Consider the following 24,091-nt stretch of genomic DNA (forward strand, 5'->3'; position numbering starts at 1 on the left):
CATTCTTTTACAGATCCGGCCCGCCTGACAACAGAAAGTCTGGCTTTGGGATGTTTGGATCCAAACAGTTTGACATCCCTGTTTTAAGTGCCGAATGTTTTCTCATCCTCAGATGCTTCACGGCAAGCATGTGATGGTTCGTGTTGGCGGCGGCTGGGACACCCTGCGCGGTTTCCTTAGCAAATACGATCCACTGCGCGTACTAAGCTTCACCACTTTGGAGCAGAAGATCCTGGCCTTTCAGAAGGGCCCGCCCGGCCTGGGGGGCCACCACAGCGATGCTGCTACACCACCCGAGATGGATCCCCTGGCGGCCGTGGACGATCTAGTATCCTCCCTGTCTTCCTCGTCCTCCTCGTCTTCGTCTTCTGGGTGCAAAACGTCGTCCAGTCGCCCTTATGCAGTCTCGCCCGCTGCCACGCCCACCATGGCTAGAAAAGGGCCAGTGCTTAAGAAGATAACACCCCAGATAACGCCGCCTGCCCCCAGGAAACCTACCCAACTTCCCTTGCCTGTACCCATAAAAGCCTCGTCGTCCTCTTCGTCTTCATCTACTTCTACGTCTTTGCCCAACACACCCTTGGGCAGCTCTAAGCCATACAATAATCCGGTACAGCGCCGAGCTGTGACGCCGCAAGTGGACCACCCGTCTGCCAGGCCCAAAACCAGACTCAGGCCCCCCACCAAGCTTCTGGCCTCTCAACCGAGGAGTCCAGTGTGCCCCGAACCGTCTTCCAAATGCCTCAAACCTTCCACCTGCCCCGTCGACAGCCTACTTCCCCTCCCGAAAGACGCTCGACCCCCAACGAGCGCCAAACCGCCCTCACTTCTTGCCCAGCGAAGACCCTGCTCGCCCGCTTCCCGTCTCCGTCTAGAAACAGCAAGAAGGGTACGGGCGCGGGCCGTGGCTACGCCCACTCCTCTACCGCGACGAGCTTCCCCATTTGTGCCAAAACTCGCCAACCCAATTCCCGATAAAGATGCCAAAACCAAGGCGACCGCCACAGTTAAGGATGTGAACCCTCTCCCGCGAGGCACTCCTGCTCTTTGGCGCCACCCGGGGGCCGGAGCTTCCTCTGCCCTCTACGCTAAACTCAACCAGAAAGAAACGAAAGCGGTAGCTTCGTCGACCGGCATCAAACTCGAGCAGACTCGCATAGCTGCCCCACCTCAGAAAACACCCACAGATGTCAAGCCTTCCGCCAACAGGAAGATCCCTCAGTACAGGGGAAAGCACGAGGACCCGTACTTTGAAATTAACTGTCGGAGGAGGCAGAAGACTTGATGGGACAGCCTTCAGATTATTTAAAAAAAAAAAAAAACGGTGAGCAGTTGTTTTATGCCTTTGAAATTAACTTACTGATTCTGTCAACTGCATACTCGTTTTCATAGTACGACTAGAAAACAAGGGTAGGGGTCAACCTTTTTTCCTTGTGGTGAAATAATTCCTCTCTAAACTACCTGTATAATAATTGTAATGTTTCCATTTTTACGTATACAGCAGTGACGTTCCAAAGCGAGCCTCAAAAAGTTCCCAAAGTCGTTTTTAAATGATTGATTTTCCATTTCCATTCCATTTAAGTCTAGTCCTCTCATGTGCCTTTTATCACATGCGTGAATGGCGTAGTATGAAATAGATGCTGTATAATTTTCTTTTTATGACGAAACTTGCACAGTGTACAAAAACTTTTTAAGGAGAAAAAGGTTACAAATGAACTACTGATCAAACGGTGTTGCTTTTACTAGACATCGCCAACACTTTCAGTGCAACTTAAAAGCAGTATAGATATTTTTAACAATGACTTGATGTATGTGATAAAATTCTAGTTTTTTATGTTGTGTGTTTGTGTTCATAGACTATTTACAGACTATTAAAACTTACGTTTTTTCCTCTCTCCCTGTGTTTGGCACTTTACATGAACTGGTTATTCACATGTTGTTTCTTGGTCTGGAAACTTTTACTTTGTTTTTTGAATAAAGTGATGAAAAACCATTTGGCAGTGTTTATTGCAAAATGTTTGGTGATACTTTTATGCTACGTTTATCACACTATGAATGGGAATCAGAACCCCAGCAATATATCCACGGAGTAAGGTGGACCATTTTTAACATGCAACAGCAATAGTCGACTGGGGATAATGCATCTCGGCTATGCAAGGATGCTTTATTGTAGGTGGAAAGAACAGGAAAAAGCTCCCACGCATGCCATTCATTGGCGAAAAGGGATCAAAATAGCAATTCATTTCAAGCAGAAATAATAGCAAAAACAATCCACCTGGCCTGCCAAAATGCACTCTTCTGGTTCTATGCAACCAGTGATATAGAATTGCAGCCTCACGAGTGCAGTTCACTTTATGGTGCACAGAAAATAAAAGCCAAGCCTGACAAAAATGTGATCTGCCGGCCTCTCCTTGCAGCAATATACAATCGGGGATAATGGATTGCGGAATGTGTGAGGTTTTGAGTTTTTCCCCTTGCTCTCATGTAGGTTTTAGACCAGGGGATGGTGTAATAATAGTCTATAGTCTTTAAGAGTCTGGGGTCTGTGCAGCCCATTGAGACTTCTTGTGATTTAGGGCTAGACAAGTTAACATGACTTGACTTGGACCCATGTTCCTCTGAGGTGGTGAAATAGACAGGGATTACAGTAGTAGTACTCATTTCAAAATTGGTTCTATAAACCTACAGAATCAAAACACTGCTTTCTCTTTGAAATAACATATCATTTATTTTTTCTGTTTATCACTACAAAAATCACATGATTACACATATACAATTTATTAGGAAAATTCAGTCGTTTTTAATGTACAGGATTACATTACACTGGCATCTTGTGTCCTAAGTGGAGCACCGCAGGAGATTCCATTGCATTAGTGAATTATTGTTCGCGAACGTAATGGCTTTATAAACTGACTCTTTGAAACGAGAGGAGCTGGCTTTCTGCTTATAAGGAGTCGGCTCCATACAAGACAAATTTCTTCCTCTTTTCAAGTTTTTTACAATTGAAGACTTACGTCATTAGTCAATATAGGTGGTGTCTTCTCCGAGAGTGCATCATGGAAGACAAAAAGTCAAAATTAAATGAGCCAAATCAGGAAAATTTGGATTCAATTTATTTTAATTGGCATGTTTGCTGGTTTTTCATGGGTTCTTTGTAGTTTCAGTCCAAATTGGTGAAAAGTTGATTTGCAAATAGTTAAATGTTTCTATCTATTCTGTAATTTATTGTGGCAATGAAGATGTATTTGCATTTTCCAAGGATTTTGTGTTGATAGACTTTAAAGTTATTCCGTAAAAACAGTAAGTCCTAATGAGGTAAAGTTCCCCTTAGACATAAATTGGAAAAATGAAGTCTATGTAAGATTACAAATTAATCCGCGTACACGGCACAGTTCTGAGGTCATGGGATCAAATCTAGCCACCAGCCTTCCTGAGCGGAGTTAACATGTTCTCCATGTGCTTGCGTATGTTTCCTTCAGGCACTTCGGTTTCTCCCGCATTCCAAAAACATGGATTTCAGGTTAATTGGACAGCCCAAACTGTCCCTAGGTGTGAATGAGCGAGTGAGTTGTCTGTCTCTGTGTGCCCTGCGACTGTCTGGCAACCAGTTCAGGGTGTCTCCTGCCCACTGCCCCAAGTCAACTGGGATGGGCTCCAGCACCTCCGTGACCCTAATGAGGATGAGAGGTGCAGCAGATGGATAGATAATATTGTTGGTAATAGTGTATACCGATTTAAACAACAAAACCAGTTGTTCAGTAGCCGGAAGAGTAGCACTTTCTTAGTGAGTCAAGCCCAAAAAAAAGTACCACAAGAGAGAGCCCGCGTACCATCCCCCCCAAAATTCATTTTTTTGTACACAAACACCCTCATTCAGTTTTTTAATTGCAAATATTTTTTATTAACAGAGACAAGTCTATTAAAACAACAACAATTCTGTTGGATAATACTTGATCAATAAACACAACATAAAAGATAAATAGGAATTAAGACAGTACCGGAGCGATTGGAGAGGGGTAATCCAGTGTCTTTGGTAGTTCTCCAAGCAGTCAGTTTTGTTTGCTGACTGACTTTTGAACCACAAGTACCTGCTTCCTTTATTTTTCAATAATCTCTGGTGCATTTATTTTAAATTTGTGTAATTCAAAGGGACAATGCGCAATATTTAACCACTGGATGCTGCTATGTTGTGTGATGCATAAAAAGAGCTACAAAGCTCAAGGAAGAATACAAACTGCGGGTACTGAAATTGATTAAACTGCACTTTTCTCCACTTGCCAACCTTTTTTAAACCAACGTTTTTTTTGTTTTTGTTTTTTTTCAAATTTTACCCCCAAAACCATATACATCTTGACTTGGGACTAGAATTTTAGTCAGCAGTTTTCTTCATTTAAGAGTGAGACTAAGTTTTCGTGCGTGGATAAACCGCTCCATTGATTCCATTAGATTTACGTCTTGGTAAAAGTTTTCCATTTCAGGTTTCAAGCCAGAAGTTTTTTCTAACATTGTGGAGATGTATTGTGTTCGCGCAGAAAAATACTCTTGCTTTTTAATGTCAAAAGGTTGGCATGTATGATATATATTTTTTTAATGTATTAATTTTATTTTAAATTAGAAGGCGCCAAATAATACACATTGTCCCTTCGAAACAATACAAAACTGCGGATACAAAATGTAAGAGTTTATGTTTCAGTGCAAATAGTAAAAGTGCAGTCACCAAAGCATAAAAAGTCACATTGCACTCATTATTATTGTTATTTCGAACATGTTACAAATATTTGTTTTTACGCTTACCACTTTTTAAAAGCATACAGTGCACGGTAAACAACAAAACGGTGTCCTTCATTTCGTTTGATTTTACACGAGATGACCCGTATAGTCTTTTATCTCGGGCGTCCGACGAGGATGCTGTTGTTAGCGTGCCTCCGCGACCGGGAGCTACAGCAGCAGCGGCGTGTGTTCCCCGGCGGGCTCCATGCGTTTTGTGAGCTGGCGGGCTCGGCCCATTAGGCGGTTGGGCAGCGACGGGAAGTGGTGGCTTGGGTCCAGCACGTTAGTCTTGCGCCGCTCGCGCTCCTGCAGCCACATCAGGTACGGGCTGGGCGGGAAAAAGGGCCGAGTGCGCTCTCGGTAGAGCTGCAGGATCATGCCTGTCACGCCAAGCACCACCCACACTGTCATCATGATGTAGTCTGAGTACAAATAAAAAATGGAAAAAAACAGAGTTACGAAGAGACAGAGTAATAAAAAAGCCAGATTTAGGATAAAGCTAGGGTTAAAAAAAATAGGACGGAGTTCGAAAAAAAAAGCCAGATTTAGAAAAAGAAAGCCAGAGTTGAAAAAACCCCAGGTTAGACAAAAAGCCAAAGTTAGAAAAAGTCAAAGTTAGAAAAAAGCCAGAGTTGAAAATAAAGCCTAAGTTTGACAAAAAGCAATAAATAAAAGAAAGCCAGCGTTATTAAAAAACAAAAAAAAACAAAAAAAAAAACAGATTTCGACAAAAAGCCCAAATTAGAAAGAAACCCATACAGTGGAACCTCTGTTTTCGAACGCCTCTCAGTTCGAACAAATCGGAGTCCAACCAAAAATTTCGAGAAATTCTTGCTTCGCTGTTAGGTCAAAAAATCGGAGTTCGAACGCCGGTAATACGTGAGTGCGTACGCTAGGGTGCGATGCTGAGCGGCGTATGGGTGTAGATCGCTTTTTTCGTGACCAACTGTTATCGCATGCGGACGTGCTTCGTTTTGCTTTCGCTTTTAATATAGGTGTACGAAGTGTTTTAGCCCCTAATTATGCCTCCGAAGAAAGTCAGTGCAAGCAGCAAAGTTACTACAGGTGAAAAAAGAAAAGTAGTGCGTACAACTATTGCATTTAAGAAAGAAATAATAGCAAAATATGAAGGAGGTGTGCGAGTGTCTGATCTTGCTAGGGAATACCCCACTGTCCACCTGCGCCTTCAGCTGACCACCACAAAGGTAAGAAATCCGATTCGTAATTCTTGTCCTTATCCTTTTTTTTTTTTTTTATACGTTCATGTTAGCGTAATCTTTCGTACGGAAGATTACGATAACGCGAACGTACGATTAGCCTGGGTTAGCTTTATGTTTACATCGAACATTCAAGGTAAACATTCAGGGTGTTGGAACGGATTAAAACAATTTACATTATTTTTAATGGGAAAAATGATTTCGGTGATCGAACAAATTGGTTTTCGAACAGGGTTCTGGAACGGATTATGGTCGAGAAGCGAGGTTCCACTGTATTTAGAAAAAAGCCAGTTACAAAAAAAGGAAAGTTGGAAAAAAAACTGAGTTAGAATACAAGCCAGAGTTCAGAGTCAGAAAAATGTTAGATATTTTCGAGTGCTGTCAAAAGTTAACACTATGAAGCTTTTAACTCTGAATTAAACCCCTGTGTTAAAAACGCCAGTTTAAGATGTACTAGTGCTGTCAAAAATTATCGCATGTAAGCTTTTAACTCTGAATTAAATCCCCAGTCAATTCAGTTAAAAAGCTAGTGTTTAAAAGAGGCAGTGTTTTGAAAAAAATCTGATTCTTTTCTTATTATGTTTGGATTCAGGCAGCTTTTTTATGAAAACACTTTTACTTTTGTATTGGTTTGAGGCTATATTTGTTTTATTAAAAAGGACGGAGTGTAATATTTGAGGTTGCTGTATTATGTAGTGAGCCCGACCAGAGCAAAAAAGCACAAGAAAAAATACAAACTACAGTGACTAAAAACACATCATATAACTTCTCTTAATTTTTTTATTTTTTTATCCAGCCGTTTTGAGGTTTTTGGGTACCCGTAGCAGCACAATCGTGGACAATCACTTACTTGGCAGAACTCTCGTTTTTACAGCATCCTACATCTTTTTTTCATGTACAAATTAAAAAATAAGCAAAAGTGAAAGCCAGCTTCATGTTAGACGTGCAGTCATCACAACATGGTTCTTTCGGAAGCCTTTATTAGTTTTGTTTTCTTTTCTTTGTCCACTTCCATTTTGCAACGTAAACATCTGTAAAGGTAAAGGGATCTTTTTTAATATTTTTTATCAGAAGGCTGATAGAAGGCTTGTTAGTGTGCAAAAAGCCATTTCAGCATTGAGAAGCATTCATCTTGTTTTAACTTGCTGTACCCTGCAACCTCAGTGGACCAGTTTAAATCTAGGCTTAAAACACACTTATACAGAAACTCCTCGCTACTTCGTGCTTCGGTTATCGCTTGTTCACTCCGCAGATTTTTAATTGAATTGTCTTTGTCATTTATATTGACGTATCCTTGTGGTCATTGAGAGCACGGACTAAGGGGCAGATTATATATGTGTGTGTGTGAGTGTGTGTGTGTGTATTGGTTGGGCGTGACTCTTTGCGTACACGACTCTGATAGGGTGGTGTATGCTGTCAGTCACACAGCCAGGGTGAGCATCAGCACTTTTTTTGTCCGAATCAAAACAAGCTGGGAAGTATACCGGCCGCTAGCTTTTAGTGACTCCTTAGATTTAAAAAATATTCTTTGATTAAAATAGACTCTCAGGAAAGTGAGAAAAACGCAAAGAAATTCTTTGTTGTATTATTACTGGGTTTTGATACGACTCAAGCAGTGTGTGGGAGAAAAGCTTTGCTGCTGGACTAACGGCTAGTCTAACAACTCTCCAAAGGCTCCGCTGCGGACCCTGTATCCTGCCATTAGCCATGAAACCTTAACAACTTGTAAGAAACCGCTACATTCAGGAAGATTGTATTTGAATCATCGCGGAAATCTGGCTCATTCCGAGGACACCTGATGCAAGCGCAGTTTCAATTGCTTTCTTACACTGAAAGGAAAATATTTCCATTTTTGTTTTACTTTTGTATAATGACAATAAAACCATGGGTCCAAATGTTCCAATTTCCGCATGGGGGTTAGGGCTGATAAAGCCCGGACGACACAGGGGTGGGCGGGGCGTAAGTGGTGAAGTAAGTGGGTGCTCTTCGCTCATTCCTGAAGCTGTGTGTGCTTTTGACGAATGTCCTCTAATTTTGTTCTCATTTTGTATAATTACAATAAAAAACAATCATTAAACTGCTATTATGTGCTGTTTGTAATTATTTGTAGATATTTAATTGTTTTTATGTTACAGTCGAATAATCTGAGTGGGTATCAAGGTCATCTAAAGGTAAGTTTAACCCTTTGGGGGCTTTTATGAAGGTGCGAAGCTACTTCCCGGATTTTCACTTTTCACATTACCGCGACCTCAATTTCATATTGACGAAGTCTGTGTATTGTTTGTTGATGCCCTTGCAACATCCATTGCAGCCTAAACCTTTCTTCTCAAGGTTTTTACATTTTCCTCATGCCTAGGTTTTGAGTTTCTTTGGCCTCAAACTCATTCAGGAGGCCGCAAATAGCCTGTGGGTCGTAAGTTTGAGACCCCCGCTTGAGGGAAAATGTCTTTGCTTGAAATGTGCTTTTTGGGAATCTTACCGATGGTTTGGAAGGGAACGTCAGTGAATGCGGCATTAAAGTTGTTGTCGAGGAGTCGCTTGAGGATGTTGAGTGCGATGTAGGACAAGCTTGTGTACATGTACGCGTTGACAGCCAACACAACGCTGTACCCGCCCATTACGCCGCACGTTATAATGTTACCCTGGGAACACAGTACAACACTCATCAGTTTTCATTTGACACTTTCAAATTGTTTTAAATATTGTTTATTATTTACACTAAAAAGTCATATACAGGGTTCGTACACCTTTTTATGGGCAAATGTGTTTTTCAAGAAACCCCTGCCGAACCTTTTAAATTACTAATTACTAAATAATTTGGTGCATAAAGCTGTGTTTTTATTGATAATAATCAAATATTATTTAAAATAATAATATAATAATAATTACAAAAACAAAAATCTGAGGAGCCGTTTTAAAGAGCCAAAAAAGCCAGTTTTCTAAATAGAGCTGTCCCCTTGGGTGCAACCAGTAAGGGGCTGTGACGCTTCACGTGACACCGCCATAATGACAGGGCACCAGAGCAGGCTTGTTTGAATCATTTTCACACACTTTTTTTTCATTATTTATTAAGTGGTCTATGGAGTCAGACAGCCAAGAAATGAAATGAAATGATCTGCATTTCTAAAGCGCTTTTCAAGTCAATGACTTCCCAAAGCTCTTTAAACGGTTTCATGCGTTTTCAAGCAATTCACCCAAAATTCTAGCATTTTCCAGTCCTTGAAAACAAAACATTGAAATTCAAGCATTTTCAAGGATTTTAAGCGCCCATACGAACCCTGCAAATATTTTCAAATTGTACAAAAACATTTTAGTGCTTAAAAATAACACTTTTAAAGCTTTACACTGTAAACAACACAGATTAACACTTTGTAATGTTAATTTCTGTTGTGCAAAAGCAGTATTGCCCAGTTACATGTTGGTGTTTGTATGTGCCTTCAGTCCACAACATCCATAACCATTCAATTAAAACACTTTAGAGCAGGGGTCGGGAACATATGGCTCACGAGCTATATATGGCTGTTTTCATGATAACGTATTGCTAGGAGACAAAACTGGTTCCATGCAGATTTGTTCAAATTTTGCATAGGCGAGGTTGTTGTGGACCAAATGATTTCTTCATAGAATGACGTAAATCCCACCAATCCAAACAAAGCACCAGGAATAGTCAAGGTGTTGCACCCAAAAAATAATTTTGGCTGTACATTGCTAAAGAATCCTTTTTATGGAAGCTCACTGAATAATTTATGTTCATAATGGAGACACTTTATGATGAAAATCCAAATAGGTATTTTTAAATACTCAGAAGCTCTAGCTAAGCACCTAGAGCAATTTAATTGGGTGAGCGGTATGGATGGGTGGAGCTATGCAAAAAGTGCAATCACTTCCTCCCGTCTCCCGCTCTGCACCATCTGCACGGAAGGTAAATACATTTGGATCCTCGCTTGAAAAATTTTGGGACTTTTTTTTACAAAAGAACTTTGCTCGCAGTTTGAAACCATTATGACAAAATGATGGTCAAAATAAGCCTTAACACTTCTTAAGTAACTGCGGGAGAGAGACAAAGGGGAGTACTTATATGGGGAACAGGCTCTGGCAGTATTATTATTTCATAGATTGTATCAAGATCAAATGTCACACAATGAAATAAAATGTTCTGAAGAATTAACTTTTGTCTGGAGAGCGGTTTTGCAGTTATGATGAATTTTGTCTCAAAATATATGGTGTGGTTGCGACGCTGAATGCCAATCACTACAAACCTTTCAGGAAAGGTGAATTTATTAAAGACCGTTCAAAGAATGCCAGGCTGAATTGACGACCCTCACACATTTCCAGCTTACCAAATCTGGCCCGCTTTCTCAAAAGTTTGTACACCCCTGCCCAAAATGGTGGGTCAGAAACCAGCAGCCCTAATGCCGCATTTGGCTCTTTTGCACCGCCCTAGTGGCTACCTGGAGCTTTTTCAAAAATGCTCAGAAACATAAAAAGGAGGGAAATATATATTATAAAATCTGGTTCATGTAGGACACAAATCCAAAATTCTTAAAGTTTTTCCGATTTGTAAACATTAATAATGCATATAAATGAATAACTTTTATGTAGTAATCACTTTTTTGTATTGATTTGGAAAAGGCTTATGTAAGTTTTTATTATTATGCGGTTTCAAAAGTTTTAGATTTTTTTTAGTCAGTAATGGCTGTTTTAAAATTTTCGGTTGCTGACCCCTGCCTTGGTCTAAATTTTTGGACAGTACCAGTTTAGAAATTATGAAGACTAATTTCGAAAGGTTGGATTAAAAATAAAATAAAATTTTGTAGTCTTAATTATATGTCCACAATCCACACCCAATAGTGTCATTTTAACTTTCCCAAAAGTTTTTTTTTTTTTTTAAACTCTGAACTGTCTACGTTTTAAACATTCAGTTCAGGAGCAACACGAGTTTTGTGTTAAAGGGACTGACACTTTTGAAGTTTCAATTTGAACAACTCCAAAAATTTCCAGTGAATATTTATGTGTCTACAATCCACACGCGAAATTGTTAATTTAAAGCTTTCAAAGTGTGTATTTTTTAAACTGTAACAAGTGTAGTGTAAAAAACAGACACTTTTGATGTTTTTAATTTGAATTACAAATGGGAACATTTTTCTAGTGTTAGTTCAACACTTTCAAAGTGTTATTGTTCATTTTTATTTGTCTGAACTGTCTACATTTTACCTTATAGTGCTGAGCAACACCAGTTGAGTGTTAAAAACAGATAGTATTAAAGTATAAAATTGAAACAACACCTAAAAACAGTGTTAATTTTATTTGTTGTGGCCGAGCCCACAAATGACCTCTCAAGGTTTGCATCTGTTCACAATGCCGCAATCAAAAGTGTTATTTTGATACTTTTCGTTTTTTTTTCTTTTTTAACACATGAATACAACGTTGGAGCAACACCAGTTGAATGTTGAATGAAAGTGTTGAATTTAGAATTAAAATTGTCTTAATTGTCATTGATTCAAAACAAAGTGAATATTGTTTATGATGAGATTAGACATGAAACTCCAGGATACACATGTAAAAGATTTAAGACTGCTTTACAGAGCCTCCTGTCACGGTTGCTATGGCGCCCATTTTTTCACATTTGTTGTGTCACTGCCATTGGTCACCTCTCGGGGCCAACGCATGAAGAATAGTGGGATAATGATCATGATGCTGCAGAAGGTCACCCAGAAAACGGTGTTGGAGCGCCTGAAAACATCTAGGTCACCTGGGGAGAAGCAAATATTTCATTTTTCGTCGCTTATTTCCCTGATTTTGGATGTTCTCCTACCGAGAGGCGTGAAAAGGATAGTGGCGGCCACCATGAATCCGAGCATCAGGCCCACCACTACCACGCAGGCCACCACTGAGCCGAAGCGCCACCAGCTCATCACCAGGACAACTCCACCTACAACGCCAATCAGCGTAGACACGACAATCCGGACTGCGAATAGAAACAGAGGATTTTGGTAGCGGAAACGCATGAATCCAAAAATTAGAAGGCCTGGACTTACTGTCGTAATCCAGGCCGGTCGTCCTAGTGACCAGCACAAAGAAGAAGAATGTGCAGAAGCTGAAGCCCATGCAGAACAACTCTGAATGGGTAACGAAACAATCAGCTGGGCCACAAAAAGTCAGTCACAATGGGGACGGGCGGATAAATCATCACGGGTTCATGTTGTATTTTTCCCGACATCACATGCAAGGGAAAATAATTGATATTGGTTCGAGAGCTAGGCGTGTTTTTATCCAGTGGTTGTTGCCATGGTGAAATGAGGTCAAACTACAAATCAAAATGCTTCGTTTTTAATGCTACATTTTTAAAAATTCTTCTTTGAGGGGGTGTGGGGGATTACTGTACATTTTATTGGAATTTTTAGTGATTGAGTATTATTTTCTTTTCTCTCGTTTTTTTTTCTTTTCAATCATGTTGCAACAAACATTACATCACAAATGAACACATAACCTGGAAGGAAACAAAAGGAGAACAGGTCAATGCCAAAGGCTTAAAAGAGACACCAATAAGACTTTGGACGCTCTTCTGTCAATCTTTTTAACAAATTATCATATCCTACATCATTGTAATGACCATTTGATAGTCCATCTAGATCTGTCGATATGTCTCGATTTCCTCTTTGATTTTCTTAAATTCGCTCTCCATTCTCACCGCGATGTTCTTAAGTCCCATCAAATATATTTCAATCTGCACATCTTCCAGCTCTTTTTTTTTTACTTCTATCATTTCTTTCAGCATTTTTTAAATTTTGTTGTCCATATTTTGAAATACCTATTTCATTTTACAGATTGTTTCGCTCATTTAATTCAGTGATTCTCTCAATCCTTCCATAGCTGATTTTACCAAAGGTTCACTTTGTTGAGATTTTCGTTGATGTGGACGTTTTGACACTTAAATTTTGGTACTTGTTCCAAGCTGACTAAGGCTGCAATGACGACAGAAATCCAAAGATGGCGGCATGGAGTAAAAAAGTTCCAAATTCTGAAGATTTCCTTTAGATAAATTAATTTTATTTTTATCTTTTGTGTAAAAATTCCTCTTTAGAAAAAGTGAAAATTTTCAGATTTCATTACAACACATCAGTTTCATTATTGCTTGTTTAATGAAGTGATTTATAAAACACAATTTGAGTAGTAGAAGTATCCCCCCTTTAACATGCCCCGCTCACAGCAGTTGTCGACCAGGAATAAGGGATTGCAGCTGCACGGTTGCAGTTCATCTTGCGTGGAAATCATGGGAAAAAAAGAACGGTCACACATGAAGCAAATTTGCTATTTTGGCACCCGTTCGCAGCAATAGTTACCCTAGGATAATGGATCGCAGTTGCAGGGGTGCTGTTCATTTCAGGCATAAAGCACCAGAAAAAAAGACACAAATTGCTCTTTTGGCACCTGCTCTCAGCAATAGTCGACCAGGAATAATGGATAGCGGCTAACAATGCAGTTCGTTTTAGGTAGGCCACGATGGGACACTTCAGTGGCCCGAACCGAAAAGAAAAAAAATACACTCTGCAAGCCTCTGCTCTCAGCATAAGTCAACAGGGGATAAAGGATCGTGGCCACAGCTGTGCATTTTATCTTAGGCGGGCCAGAAAAGCACGCCTCCAGATAAAAAGGCCTTTGCCGGTCCCTGCCCACAGCAATATGGGATTGCGATAATAGATCTGGGCTGCTTGAATGCACCTTGTCTTATACGGAAACAATGGTAAAAAAAGAGCCGTCAGGCATAACCAAGGTGCACTCTGCCAGTCCCCGCTTGCAGCAGGATGTCATAAGGGATTATTGATTGTGGCAGGACAAGTGCAGTTCACTTTTTGTGGAAAGAATATCAGAAAAGAGCTGCCAGCCCCAATAAAAATGCGCTCCACCTGTCAACGCTTGCAACAATATGCAATCAGGGGTAATGGATTGTGACAGCACGCAGCAATATGTAATTGGGAATAATAGATTGCGAACATTTTTCAACTTGAAATGCACTGAGGTCGTGTAATATAAGGAGCAAATTAGCGAGGAATTACAGGATTGCAAATTACTGCCAAATTACACAAGTCTTCCTAAAGTTTCAAGCCGAGTTAAGTTGTTTTCCGAGCGGATTTCACACCAAAATTGGAGCCATTTTGTAGTATCATAGCATAGTTTTTTGTTTTGGTTTTTTTCAAGTATTCAATTTGTGAATGGCAAAAGGACAAGGAATAATGCCACCTTGTAACCTTACAAGAACTCACCAGATTTAAAGAATCGGTGCCCAAAGAAGCAGACAAAAAGACCTGCTAAACCAGTGACGGTGAAGAAAATTTTTGTACTTATCCTTCCTGAAACAAATAAATAAATTCAATCAATTCAGGGATAGTGTGTATTATTTGACACACTGTCCCTTTAAGACTTTTTGGAATCAAACAACAAACAAGTCTTAACTCTTACCGAGCATTTGACATCCGTCTATCTTAGAGACCAAACTGCAAGCGTACGTGTGGACCGGCACATAGGACGCTGACGTGTTGAGGATGGGGTCTCGGACCACCACCGCGTAAATAATGCCTTGTCCAGGAATGGAGCTGAAGGTCATTGTGGTCATTTTGGTAGAAGCCAGTGTCATGATCTGCAAGGGGGAAGGGTGGACCTGGATTGAGGCTTGGATTGAGAATAGTTGAGTTCCAATACTCAAGAATCAGGTTTACACACTAGTTTGGCGCTTGCCGTGGCGCCCTCTGCATTCGCCACCATTTGGATGCCGCGGAAGAGGCTAAGCTCCGACAGATCGTTTTCGGGCAGGAAGTATCGGTAGATGTCGTACCGCAGACGCCAGCGGGTGTCGGCCCCCGTAGATGTGTCGCAAGATGGGGGAGAGCTGCCCCTGAACAAGGAAAACAACTAGAACACTTTAAAACTTTGCATAGATTATATAATCTTATATTTCTATGGTCTTTTACCGGAAGCCCCAATGCAAATCTGACATGTATACCAGTCATTGGCAGTGAATGGGCTAAATACATTTGAATACAGTAAACCCTTGCTGTATCACGTTTTACTTATCGCAGTTTTGCTACATCGTGGAGTTCTATCGTGCATTATGTTCTGCATTTTGATTGGCTAAACAGAGGAAGATGCTTTCAATCGCCAACAAAGTTTGGTTTCCCAACTAACAAAACTTACTCTGGAGCAACATTCGGGGCTTTGGTGCTTTTTCAAAAATGTTTGATTCTGGAAAAATATATGGTTTCTGTAGGACAGAAACAGAAAGTAAATGCCGTTTTTCATACTGTGTCATGTAAAGTAAAGTGGATTTTTTTTAATCTATACATAGGTTTAGGACACATACTTTAAAAATGTAATCTGATACAGCTACCGTTCTATAAACAAATAATTCAATAAATAATTGAATAAAGGTTTCTACTTCCTGGGTCTTGACTATTGCGGGACATTTTTGGAACGCAACCAGCGCGAAAAACGAGGTATTACTATAACCGAAACTATCGTAGTCTTGTGGGAATATATTTGATTCCTTTCTTTTTATATTAACGCACTGCCACTGACATCTTGCTATAGACATCAAACAGGTAGCCCAGTTTTAATGCAAATCCGACCTGTACTGGTAGTGGATGAGGCAAATAAATGTTAATAATTGAAAGTTCCGTTTTCTTTAAGAGAATTTATTTGATTCTGAATAAAAAAAATCACTGAATTTTCACATTATATTATAAATTTGAATTCAAAGCGGCGCTGCCACGAGCGGCTGCCTTTTCCAGCAGCTGCCCTATTGTTTTATTGTCTGCTCCTATCTTCGGTGTTTTTTCTTCCCGTTTTGACAACTACACTATGGATTACTTCTATCCTATGGACATGGGTTTTAGCGCACAAAAAATGCGCGTATTCAAGGAATTTCAACTCCTTGCCCTGAAGAATTCTCGTGCCGGCGTGATGAAGGGGCCTATCGTGGAAGAGGAGCCGGAGCTAGCGAGACGGCTAGCGGCGTTATAAGTCTTCGGTACCATCCGTAAGCATGGTAAATGCGAACTCACGACCAAATAAGATCATCGAGTGCTGGTGGAAAACATCGAAGCGCACAGGGAGCGCAGTTGCTGTGTTTTGCGGAAACGTGGCTCACGTTTAGCATTCCGGAAGCTAACGTGTAGCCACCCGGAGCTACCCGGAGCAATCTGGCTTCAACGGCGCTAAACAGAGACACGAAAGCCGGGGGGAATCGGAGAGGAGGCGGACTTGCTAACACGAGGTGGTGTATCCCTGGATTTTCATAAAGAAAAGATTTCCATCTGCCGCAGGGATGTCGAACTTTTGGACTGGCGTGACGTCATCCATTCCGCTACAAGCACCCCTAGGGCATCATGTTCATCTGTTAATAAACAACGGGGTAGACTGCTGGAAGTGCGAATTTCCCTACGGGGATGAATAAAGTATCTATCTATCTATCTAAATTTTGCTAACACAATTAGCATGTAACTGATCTTCTGCAGATGCTGAGTGAGGCACGCAGTTCTCTTGCCTCATGGTAGAGAGCAATAGGGAGACCGATAATTTTGATTTGGCGCATACCTGAGCCCCAAACAATAGAATAAGTGATAGTCTTATCAAGCTAACAGCAAGTCAAGCCATCCAGTAATCTCGTTGCATGGACTTTTTTCCATCATGCAGGATCTCTTTATGCTTTTGTTCAAAAGAAGAGCATGGACTTAATTTATGAGTAAAGGTAAGAAAATAAAATGTTTTCAATGCTACAGTTTATATATTGCTTGCTTGCTGTGCAGAATGATGAATAAGATGATGAAAGTTCATTTATTTGTAAATCTGACTGTGCCTAACCAGACCACCTCTCCGCACATCACTGGTTACCTTTCATATCCCAGGTTGGCCGGCGCGAACTGGATGGTGGTCTCGAAGAGGTTGAAGTCCAGGTAGACGTTGGGGTCCACGTTCAGGTTGAATTCGATGTTACAACCTCCCGGGACAGGATCTGAAAAAATCAGGTCTCAAAACTAACTCATAGTAAAAGCGCCTCATTTTTGATTTTGCAGATGCTGAAGAAGTGCAATTTCCTGGCGTCTTTCGCAACATGGAGACAAAAAACCTGTTGATGGCCGACCTGTGCTGGAGAACGGGAGAATTACCCCCGTGCCTGTGACGGCGTTTCCATTGGCAGAAAACAGGAATAAGGTGAGGGAGGTTTGCCCCGGCAGGAGAGGGAACAGGATGCCCGTGTCGGTTGCTGTTGATGACAGACCATATACTGGCGTCTGAAACCGAAAGAACGATGTAAATGAGCTTGATTATGATCAATTCATCAGCTTGTTGTATAAAGCTAATTGTTGAATGGAACCGACAATTCTGGCCTGTGAGAAAACCAGGGTGAGATTGAATTTGAACTTGAAAAGAAAAAAGGAAAGCCAATGATTGACTGAGTTGAATAGTCTTTACATAGGTGTTCAGCAAAATCCATCTATCCATCCATTATCTCCACAGCTTATCCTCAGATAATGATGTAGCTCGCGGACATTAAAAGTCAATGCCCGCGAGCTACATCTGGCCCCCAAGAAGATTCTCTTCGGCCCCTTAGACGACCATGATTAATTACTGTATCATACACCAGGATTCGTTGTGTATCTATTATAACTGTATGTTACGTCTCCTTGCACTTAAGTGAATGAAAGAAAATTGCTATCATTTTTCTATTTGATGTGATTTTAGCCCCTGTTTGCTAAAATATAGGCTATTGATGATGCCTGAATAATCTTAAATTTAATGTTGGGGATTTTTATATCAAGGAAATGTGTCTTTTGTGCCTGTTGAAAATTAAAGAATGATGGCAGTCAAGTCATGTTTATTTGTATAGTCCTTAATCACAAGGAGTCTCAAAGGGCTGCACAGACCACAGATTGTTGCAAACTACAGACTTTTATTACACCATCCCCTGATCTAATACCTACATGAGGAAAAGGAAAAAAGAAAGCATTGCTTAATTTATCTGAAAAAAATAGCATATATTTGTTAGCTTTTCAGTACATTCATTTGGGTTGTCATTCTAAATTTTTTTTAACATTTGATCTGTCCAGCTATCGGCTTGTAGCTCAATTCTTTATTCGGCCCTTACATCCGTTTGACCTTAAAACCATTGCTTTTGGCTTTTTTTGAGGAAAAAAAATTTCAGTTGGACATGAAAGAGTCAAGCCAATGGTGAAACCTAATATTTCGTTTATGTGTCATGTCAATTGATTTGACTTTTAAAACAATTCCGTGTATATTTTTGTGATTTATGTGAAGAAAAGCACTTGGAAAGGGAATGAATGATTGCATTAAAATAAATGAATAAATAGAACTAAAGTAAAATGTTCTTTTCCAAGTGAAAAATATGTTCTACAATGAGAAAATAAAGGATTTTTATCAGTTATATCGGACAAGCTTTGACTTTTATGATCAAAATCAATTACAAAAAATGATAGGAAGAATATTCGCATTTGTTTAATTATTCACTCATTTTAAAGGGACAGCGTGTAATATTTAGCGCCTCTTAGTGGTACAATTATTTTATTAATTTGAAAAAAAAAAACATTGATTCAAAAATAAGGAAAAATACATAAACTATAACACAAGGGTGCATTATTAAATTATCGTACTTTAAAATATTTTCATTAATTTTTCAAAACATGAGCCTGACCTTACATAACTGTCCTCCAGCTTTCTGCTACCAGTACCCGAAAAATCAAAAATCCCGAAAAAACTGGGCAAAAAAATAAAAATAAAAATGGTGCAGCTTAGTCACTTTCCGTCTCCGTAGTTTGTATTATAATACGTGCTTTTAAAGCACTTGTTTTTGGTTGCACGCCACAATACAGCCACATCTGGTGGTCAAATACTACACAGTTTCCCTTTAAGAATTACTTTTCTTATTTAACTGTAGAAAGGTTGAACGAGATGAGATGAGATTATAAGTATTTTCTTCTGGAGTGCCAGCTCTGCGTGAAGAATGACTAACTGTGTGCCTGTGACCGATTTGAGTATGGAGGGCGCGGTCTTTGTAGGGTGTCCATGACACAATGGCAGCTTTGTGCGCAATGAAAAATAAAAAAAATGCGACTGGATACGGTTCCCCGCTGTATTTATCTAACGCACCACTTGCGAAAAACTGTTTTCTCATTCACTTTGGATCCGGGAAAAAAATCCTGAGGTTGTTCTACGTTTTTAAAAATCTAAAGTAGCATCAAGTCTTTTTATAGAGTTTACTTCAGAATTCTTCACAGCAGAACTTTGACGAATGCGTTAATCCAGCTCTAAACCCTTCAGCTCCATTTACGTCAAAGACATTTTTCAAGCCCTGTCAGATAAATATCATTCATTTATTTTCTTTGGGCCTTAAACCAATAAAGCAACATGGGAGCAGCCATGGGACCGAGTATGGTTTGCTTCTGGTCCCGTTTCACCTGACCCAAGACCCCTGTGATTGTCATGATCTGGCCGATGATGTAAAACTGATACCCATCCATATGCTAAACTGCTTTAACTCTTAAGATCATATTTTCCTTCATCTGTGTTTTAGTTTAATATACTGGATGCGAGACAAGTAAAATTGACATTTTAGCTGGGAAGTTCTGCTGAGATTTTTGTCAGAATATTCTGTGAATACAGAACAAAGCTTTATGGCAAGGGTCCGGAACATATGTCACATGAGCCAGGTGTTTCTCTTTTCATGAGTATAGCTGACACAGAGAAGAAAAATCACAATTTTAAAGCCTTGAGCAGGGGTCTCGCTTTTCTTTTTTAACGCGTCAAACTACTTTTTGTTGCTAATTAGCGCAGAGGGCACCAAGTTTTATATGAGTTTCTAAAATAACAACTTAGCTAAATGGCTAGCTAAATAGCTAAAAAGTTAGGAAGATAGCAAGCTAAAAAGGTAGCCAGATAGCTATCTCAAGCAAAACTGCACATTTTTTTGCTCAGTACCTAAGACTTACAACATTGGTACCCATTGCCTCCTGCTTGGCACTCAGGATTAGGAGTTGGAATTGGTCACCTAATAACGAGTTAAAAGAAATTGAGGGGAAAAAATAGCATTAGGGTTGGTAGGCGACTCATGGCTAGCTGGATAAAAGTAATTTTCAGTCATTTTGACTGCGCACTTTTGAATATTACAAGTCAAGTCACATTTATTTATATAGCCCTTAACCCCAGAAATGTCTCAAAGGACTGCACAGGATTACAATTACACAATCACCTGATCTTAAACCAACATGCGGGCAAGGAACAACTCAAAACCTCAGCGTGAGGAAAAAACCAAGCCAATTATCTACAGCTCATTTGTGACTGCAATATTCAAAAGTAATAAAACCTCAAAGAAACTGCTAATTTTAGCTTTTATTTCTAACATCTCATAACCAGAATACAAAAAAAAACAACACAGGGAGAAAGGATAAGCTGTACTTTTTTTACAGTAATTAGTTTTACCAACAAATTTCTGAGGCTCGCTTTAGCCAATATGAAGATCGCATTGATAGCATCTGGTGCATTGGAATGCAGTCTGACACTTCAAACTCGTTGCTATTTTTTTCACTTGTAACTCACTAACTAGTTGGCTTCCAAACAAATTTATAGTGGTTTGTATGCCAAACAAATAAAAAAGAAACCTGTCTTTGTTATATTAAAATCTAGTTTTAGCATTCACCATAGAAAAAACATTCAGAAAATAGAAAATAAAATAAAGGGATTTCTGAAGAAGCAAAATTAAATACCCGATAAACTACTGAGTTTGTTTTTAATGTCATTAGTTTGTGTTAATTTACATTTTTTTCTCACCAAACCAGCAAAAGGTGTTTTCACATTAAAAGTATGTTAATAATGTCAAACTGAGATTAAAAGAGCCCTTTTGATTTATTTTCCATTACGCCTATCTGCTTGTATTTTAATTTTATCCGAGCTGTTCGGGGGAGATTACATTAGGTTCAAGGATTGGGGGGTGGGTGCTGTGCGGGAGACCGAGTCGTGCTCGCAACCGCAGGTTTTATTTTATTTCTAATTGAAATGGGTGAAAGTAAGATAAAGCCTGCTTCTAGTAGAGTCAAAACGCCTACCCAAACCCCTAAAAAGATGAGAAAAACAGTTCATTCAAGCGTGTCTAGGAAATGCACATACTTGCACGTGCATCATGAATGAGATGACCAAGGCTGCGATCAAGCCAGGAAATGGTGTCAAACAGTAACAAAGTTCAAAATTCTATACAGCTCATTTTGGCAACCGAAAGGTTAAAGGAAATATAATGAGAAAACACATGTCCAGTTGCTTTCGATATTGTGAGGCCTCCGTCATCATAAGTAAATTTAATTCATATGCGGCCCGTTGGATTATTCTAATCAGCCTGTTTCTTGGTATTTTCTTTCTAAAGTTCTGATTTTGTTTTAAATAGATGCAAACCAAATGCTCTCCTAGGCTGCTAGAGACAAGTGTTGAGTTTGTATAGTGTGAGGAGTTTGTTCAGTTTTAAAACTGCATTCACTTAACTGTTAAAATAATCTATTAACACATTCAATGCAAAACATGAAAAAAAAATCCACATTGTTTGTGAATAAATGTGTTGTGTTTAGAAAATATACCTTGTCATCCATGATTATAATATGTAGGGTAGGTTATTGATGCAGGCTGAAAGCTAAAGATTTGGAGTTGACATTCTTTTATTAATCTGGCCTGCCTCGGAACAGAAAGTCTGGATCCGGCCCTAGAGCCAAACTGAGTTTGACATCCCTGCTATAGATGCTCCCACTGGGAGGAGATCGTCACCGTTGTTGAACTGAAGCTGAAAGGAAAGTGGATGTAGATTGCACGTAGCTTTCAGTAAGTTTCTGTCTTTTGAGCCAAGTGTTTTTTATCTGCTTGAGCATTTCTGAATTGTAATTATTCAATTTTTATACTCACATATTTAGTCGAAGTCTTTCTTATTTTTTTCTATTGTTTTATCACTGATTGATTTTTATTAATATATATACATATAGACACAAGAAAATTGTATCTGAGACCCATGCTCTGCTGATTATTTCCTTGGATGCAAATTCAGTTAGAAGACATGCTTACGGTGCTATAGGAGAGCGTGATGTTCTGCCACTGCGTATGGAACTGCACAGTGGCGAAAGCAACCACGGCAGGGATCCTGGAGGCCACAGCCTGCAGCGTCTCGTTGGTCAAAACGCTGAAGTTCTGGAAGGTTCCGGGCAGAAAAACCACTCGGTCTGTCACGAGAATCGGCAGCATCACACAATGGACATAGATTTTCATTGAGGTTAAATGAGGACAACAAATTGCCTGAAATCTTGGCTTGTCGCTTTTGCACTTGAACCAAAAAGGGAATAAGGTTTTACTCAAATTAAGATTGGCAGACAACTTCGAAAATTCTTCACTTCCCTCTATTTCCCCACAATTGGAGATCATTCTATCAGTTCTTTGTCTGTGCTCAGCAGTACTAATAGACTATATTTTTTATCTTCTTGCTTCATGTCAAAAGAAAGAAAGAACATGCAGAAAATAATTCTCTACACAAGTTGCCTCATTCCAGCTGACATTTTACAGGTCAGATCCCAGCTACAGTATTTTCTTTGCTGTATAAGTCAAAGCACGTGAATCATGAGGGTTTGGTTGTTGGGGGAAAGATTAACTTACATAAACACCTGTTTATAACACTGCAAATAACCATTTGAGACACTTTATTGCTCGTTATAAACAGCCTATAAAATAGTAAAAACAAACTTATTTTCACGCTACTTTGACAATTAGGTCATAGATAAGTGACCCCTTTCTAGAACTATAGTTTCTCTCTGTGTTTTGGAAAACATGGGAGTGTAAACAACCCAAAGCCTACACTTAAAAATTATTGAAATATTTTAAAACAGTTTATATAAGAACATTTGCATCGAAATAAATAGATAAATAAACTAACAATCCGCTTGTTTATGGACAAAATTGATGTACGTGTTTATCTTCTGGTAGCACAAAAAGGCTCTCATTAGATGACATAAAATGTAACGCTATCATTCTATTGTACTGCACTTACTTGCTTCCTGAGCTTGAACTTCATATATCGGACAAAACACCACCAGCCAGTAGATCCAGCGAAACATATCTCCGTTAACTTGGCACCAGCGCAAATTAAATTCAATGAAAGCCGCAGTCAGTCATTTGTAACATTGAAGTCGCTTATGTTTCGCTTGCAAATTTCCAAATAGGCGAAGGAGCGGCATCATTTTCTGCGAGACGGTAGCTAAGGGTGAAACTTTCGACGTTCTTCCCTTCCAGTCTTACGGAGGTTTGTGAACGCACCCTTAGCGAGACTTGCCAGGTCACGCGATATTTTGGCCTGAAACGCCCAGTGTTAACCGGCAGTTGAGCAAAGCGAACCGAAACCATGATCATTAGGGGAGTTTAAGACAAGTCAAGTCAATTCATTTTTATTTGTATAGCCCTTAATCACAAACACTCTCAAAGGGCTGCACAGGTTATTGCAAACCACAGACTATTATTACAGACTATTATTACACCATCCCCCGATCTAAAACCTACATGAGGGCAAGGAAAAACTCAAAAACCTCAACATGAGGAAAATGAAGAAACCTTGAGAAGGGACAGCACATGTGGTAATCCCCCTTCCAGGATGACCAGGCTGCAAAGGATGTTGCAATGACAAATAATACACAGATTTTGTCAACAAAAAATATAGGTTACTGCGGAACTCTTCTTGGCTTTTGGGATCACTAGTAGACCAGCATTTTCAGAACGGAGGCTCCGGAACAGAACATAGGGGGAAATTAAATCTGAAAGATATGAGGGAGCAACAAGGTAGTGCAAACAACTGTCTGGGGGGCACATGCGGCCCGTCAAACTCTTTAATTCGGCCTGCTGGACAAAATTGGTCAAAATATCATGACAATATAGATAACAGATGAAATACGACAAATTATTAAAAAACAAAACAAAAAAACAACATTTTATTGTGCCAGCTTTGTGCCCATTGTGTGTCAACTATAAACAAACTACTACCTAAATACTCAAAAATTACTACAAAAGTAATTATCAAATTT

The 24,091-nt window shown here is 39.6% G+C and overlaps 2 protein-coding genes across 6 annotated transcripts in view; one reads left to right on the plus strand and one right to left on the minus strand.

Moving 5' to 3' along the window:
• gas2l3 (growth arrest-specific 2 like 3) overlaps nt 1-1,993 on the plus strand; it is a 38,150-nt gene extending 36,157 nt beyond the window's left edge. For both annotated transcript variants that reach the window (XM_088347003.1, XM_088347004.1), the window contains exon 9: nt 113-1,993. In XM_088347003.1, coding sequence (XP_088203129.1) covers nt 113-1,285 — 1,173 coding nt within the window. In that variant the 3' untranslated portion in view covers nt 1,286-1,993. The remainder of the gene's footprint in view (nt 1-112) is intronic.
• Nucleotides 1,994-4,666: 2,673 nt separating this feature from the next.
• Nucleotides 4,667-23,320, minus strand: tm7sf3 (transmembrane 7 superfamily member 3). 4 transcript variants are annotated; one of them, XM_088347006.1, is made up of 12 exons: nt 23,068-23,320; nt 22,095-22,249; nt 17,125-17,275; nt 16,875-16,995; nt 14,709-14,880; nt 14,448-14,625; nt 14,252-14,338; nt 12,026-12,106; nt 11,803-11,955; nt 11,639-11,739; nt 8,467-8,629; nt 4,667-5,192 (listed from the first exon to the last, which is right to left on the minus strand). In XM_088347006.1, the coding sequence occupies exons 1-12, from the start codon at nt 23,132-23,134 to the stop codon at nt 4,939-4,941; spliced, it is 1,683 nt and encodes a 560-aa protein (XP_088203132.1). In that variant the 5' UTR covers nt 23,135-23,320; the 3' UTR covers nt 4,667-4,938. The 4 variants fall into 4 exon arrangements, with proteins under 4 accessions (XP_088203132.1, XP_088203131.1, XP_088203133.1 ...); XM_088347005.1 differs by having other exon boundaries at nt 12,026-12,130; XM_088347008.1 differs by lacking the exon at nt 4,667-5,192 and adding an exon at nt 5,695-7,018 and having other exon boundaries at nt 12,026-12,130.
• Nucleotides 23,321-24,091: the final 771 nt, after the last annotated feature.

The sequence above is a fragment of the Urocampus carinirostris genome, chromosome 11 (assembly GCF_059441175.1).
Source record: "Urocampus carinirostris isolate Australia breed hairy pipefish chromosome 11, RoL_Ucar_1.0, whole genome shotgun sequence".
NCBI classification, from domain to species: domain Eukaryota; kingdom Metazoa; phylum Chordata; class Actinopteri; order Syngnathiformes; family Syngnathidae; genus Urocampus; species Urocampus carinirostris.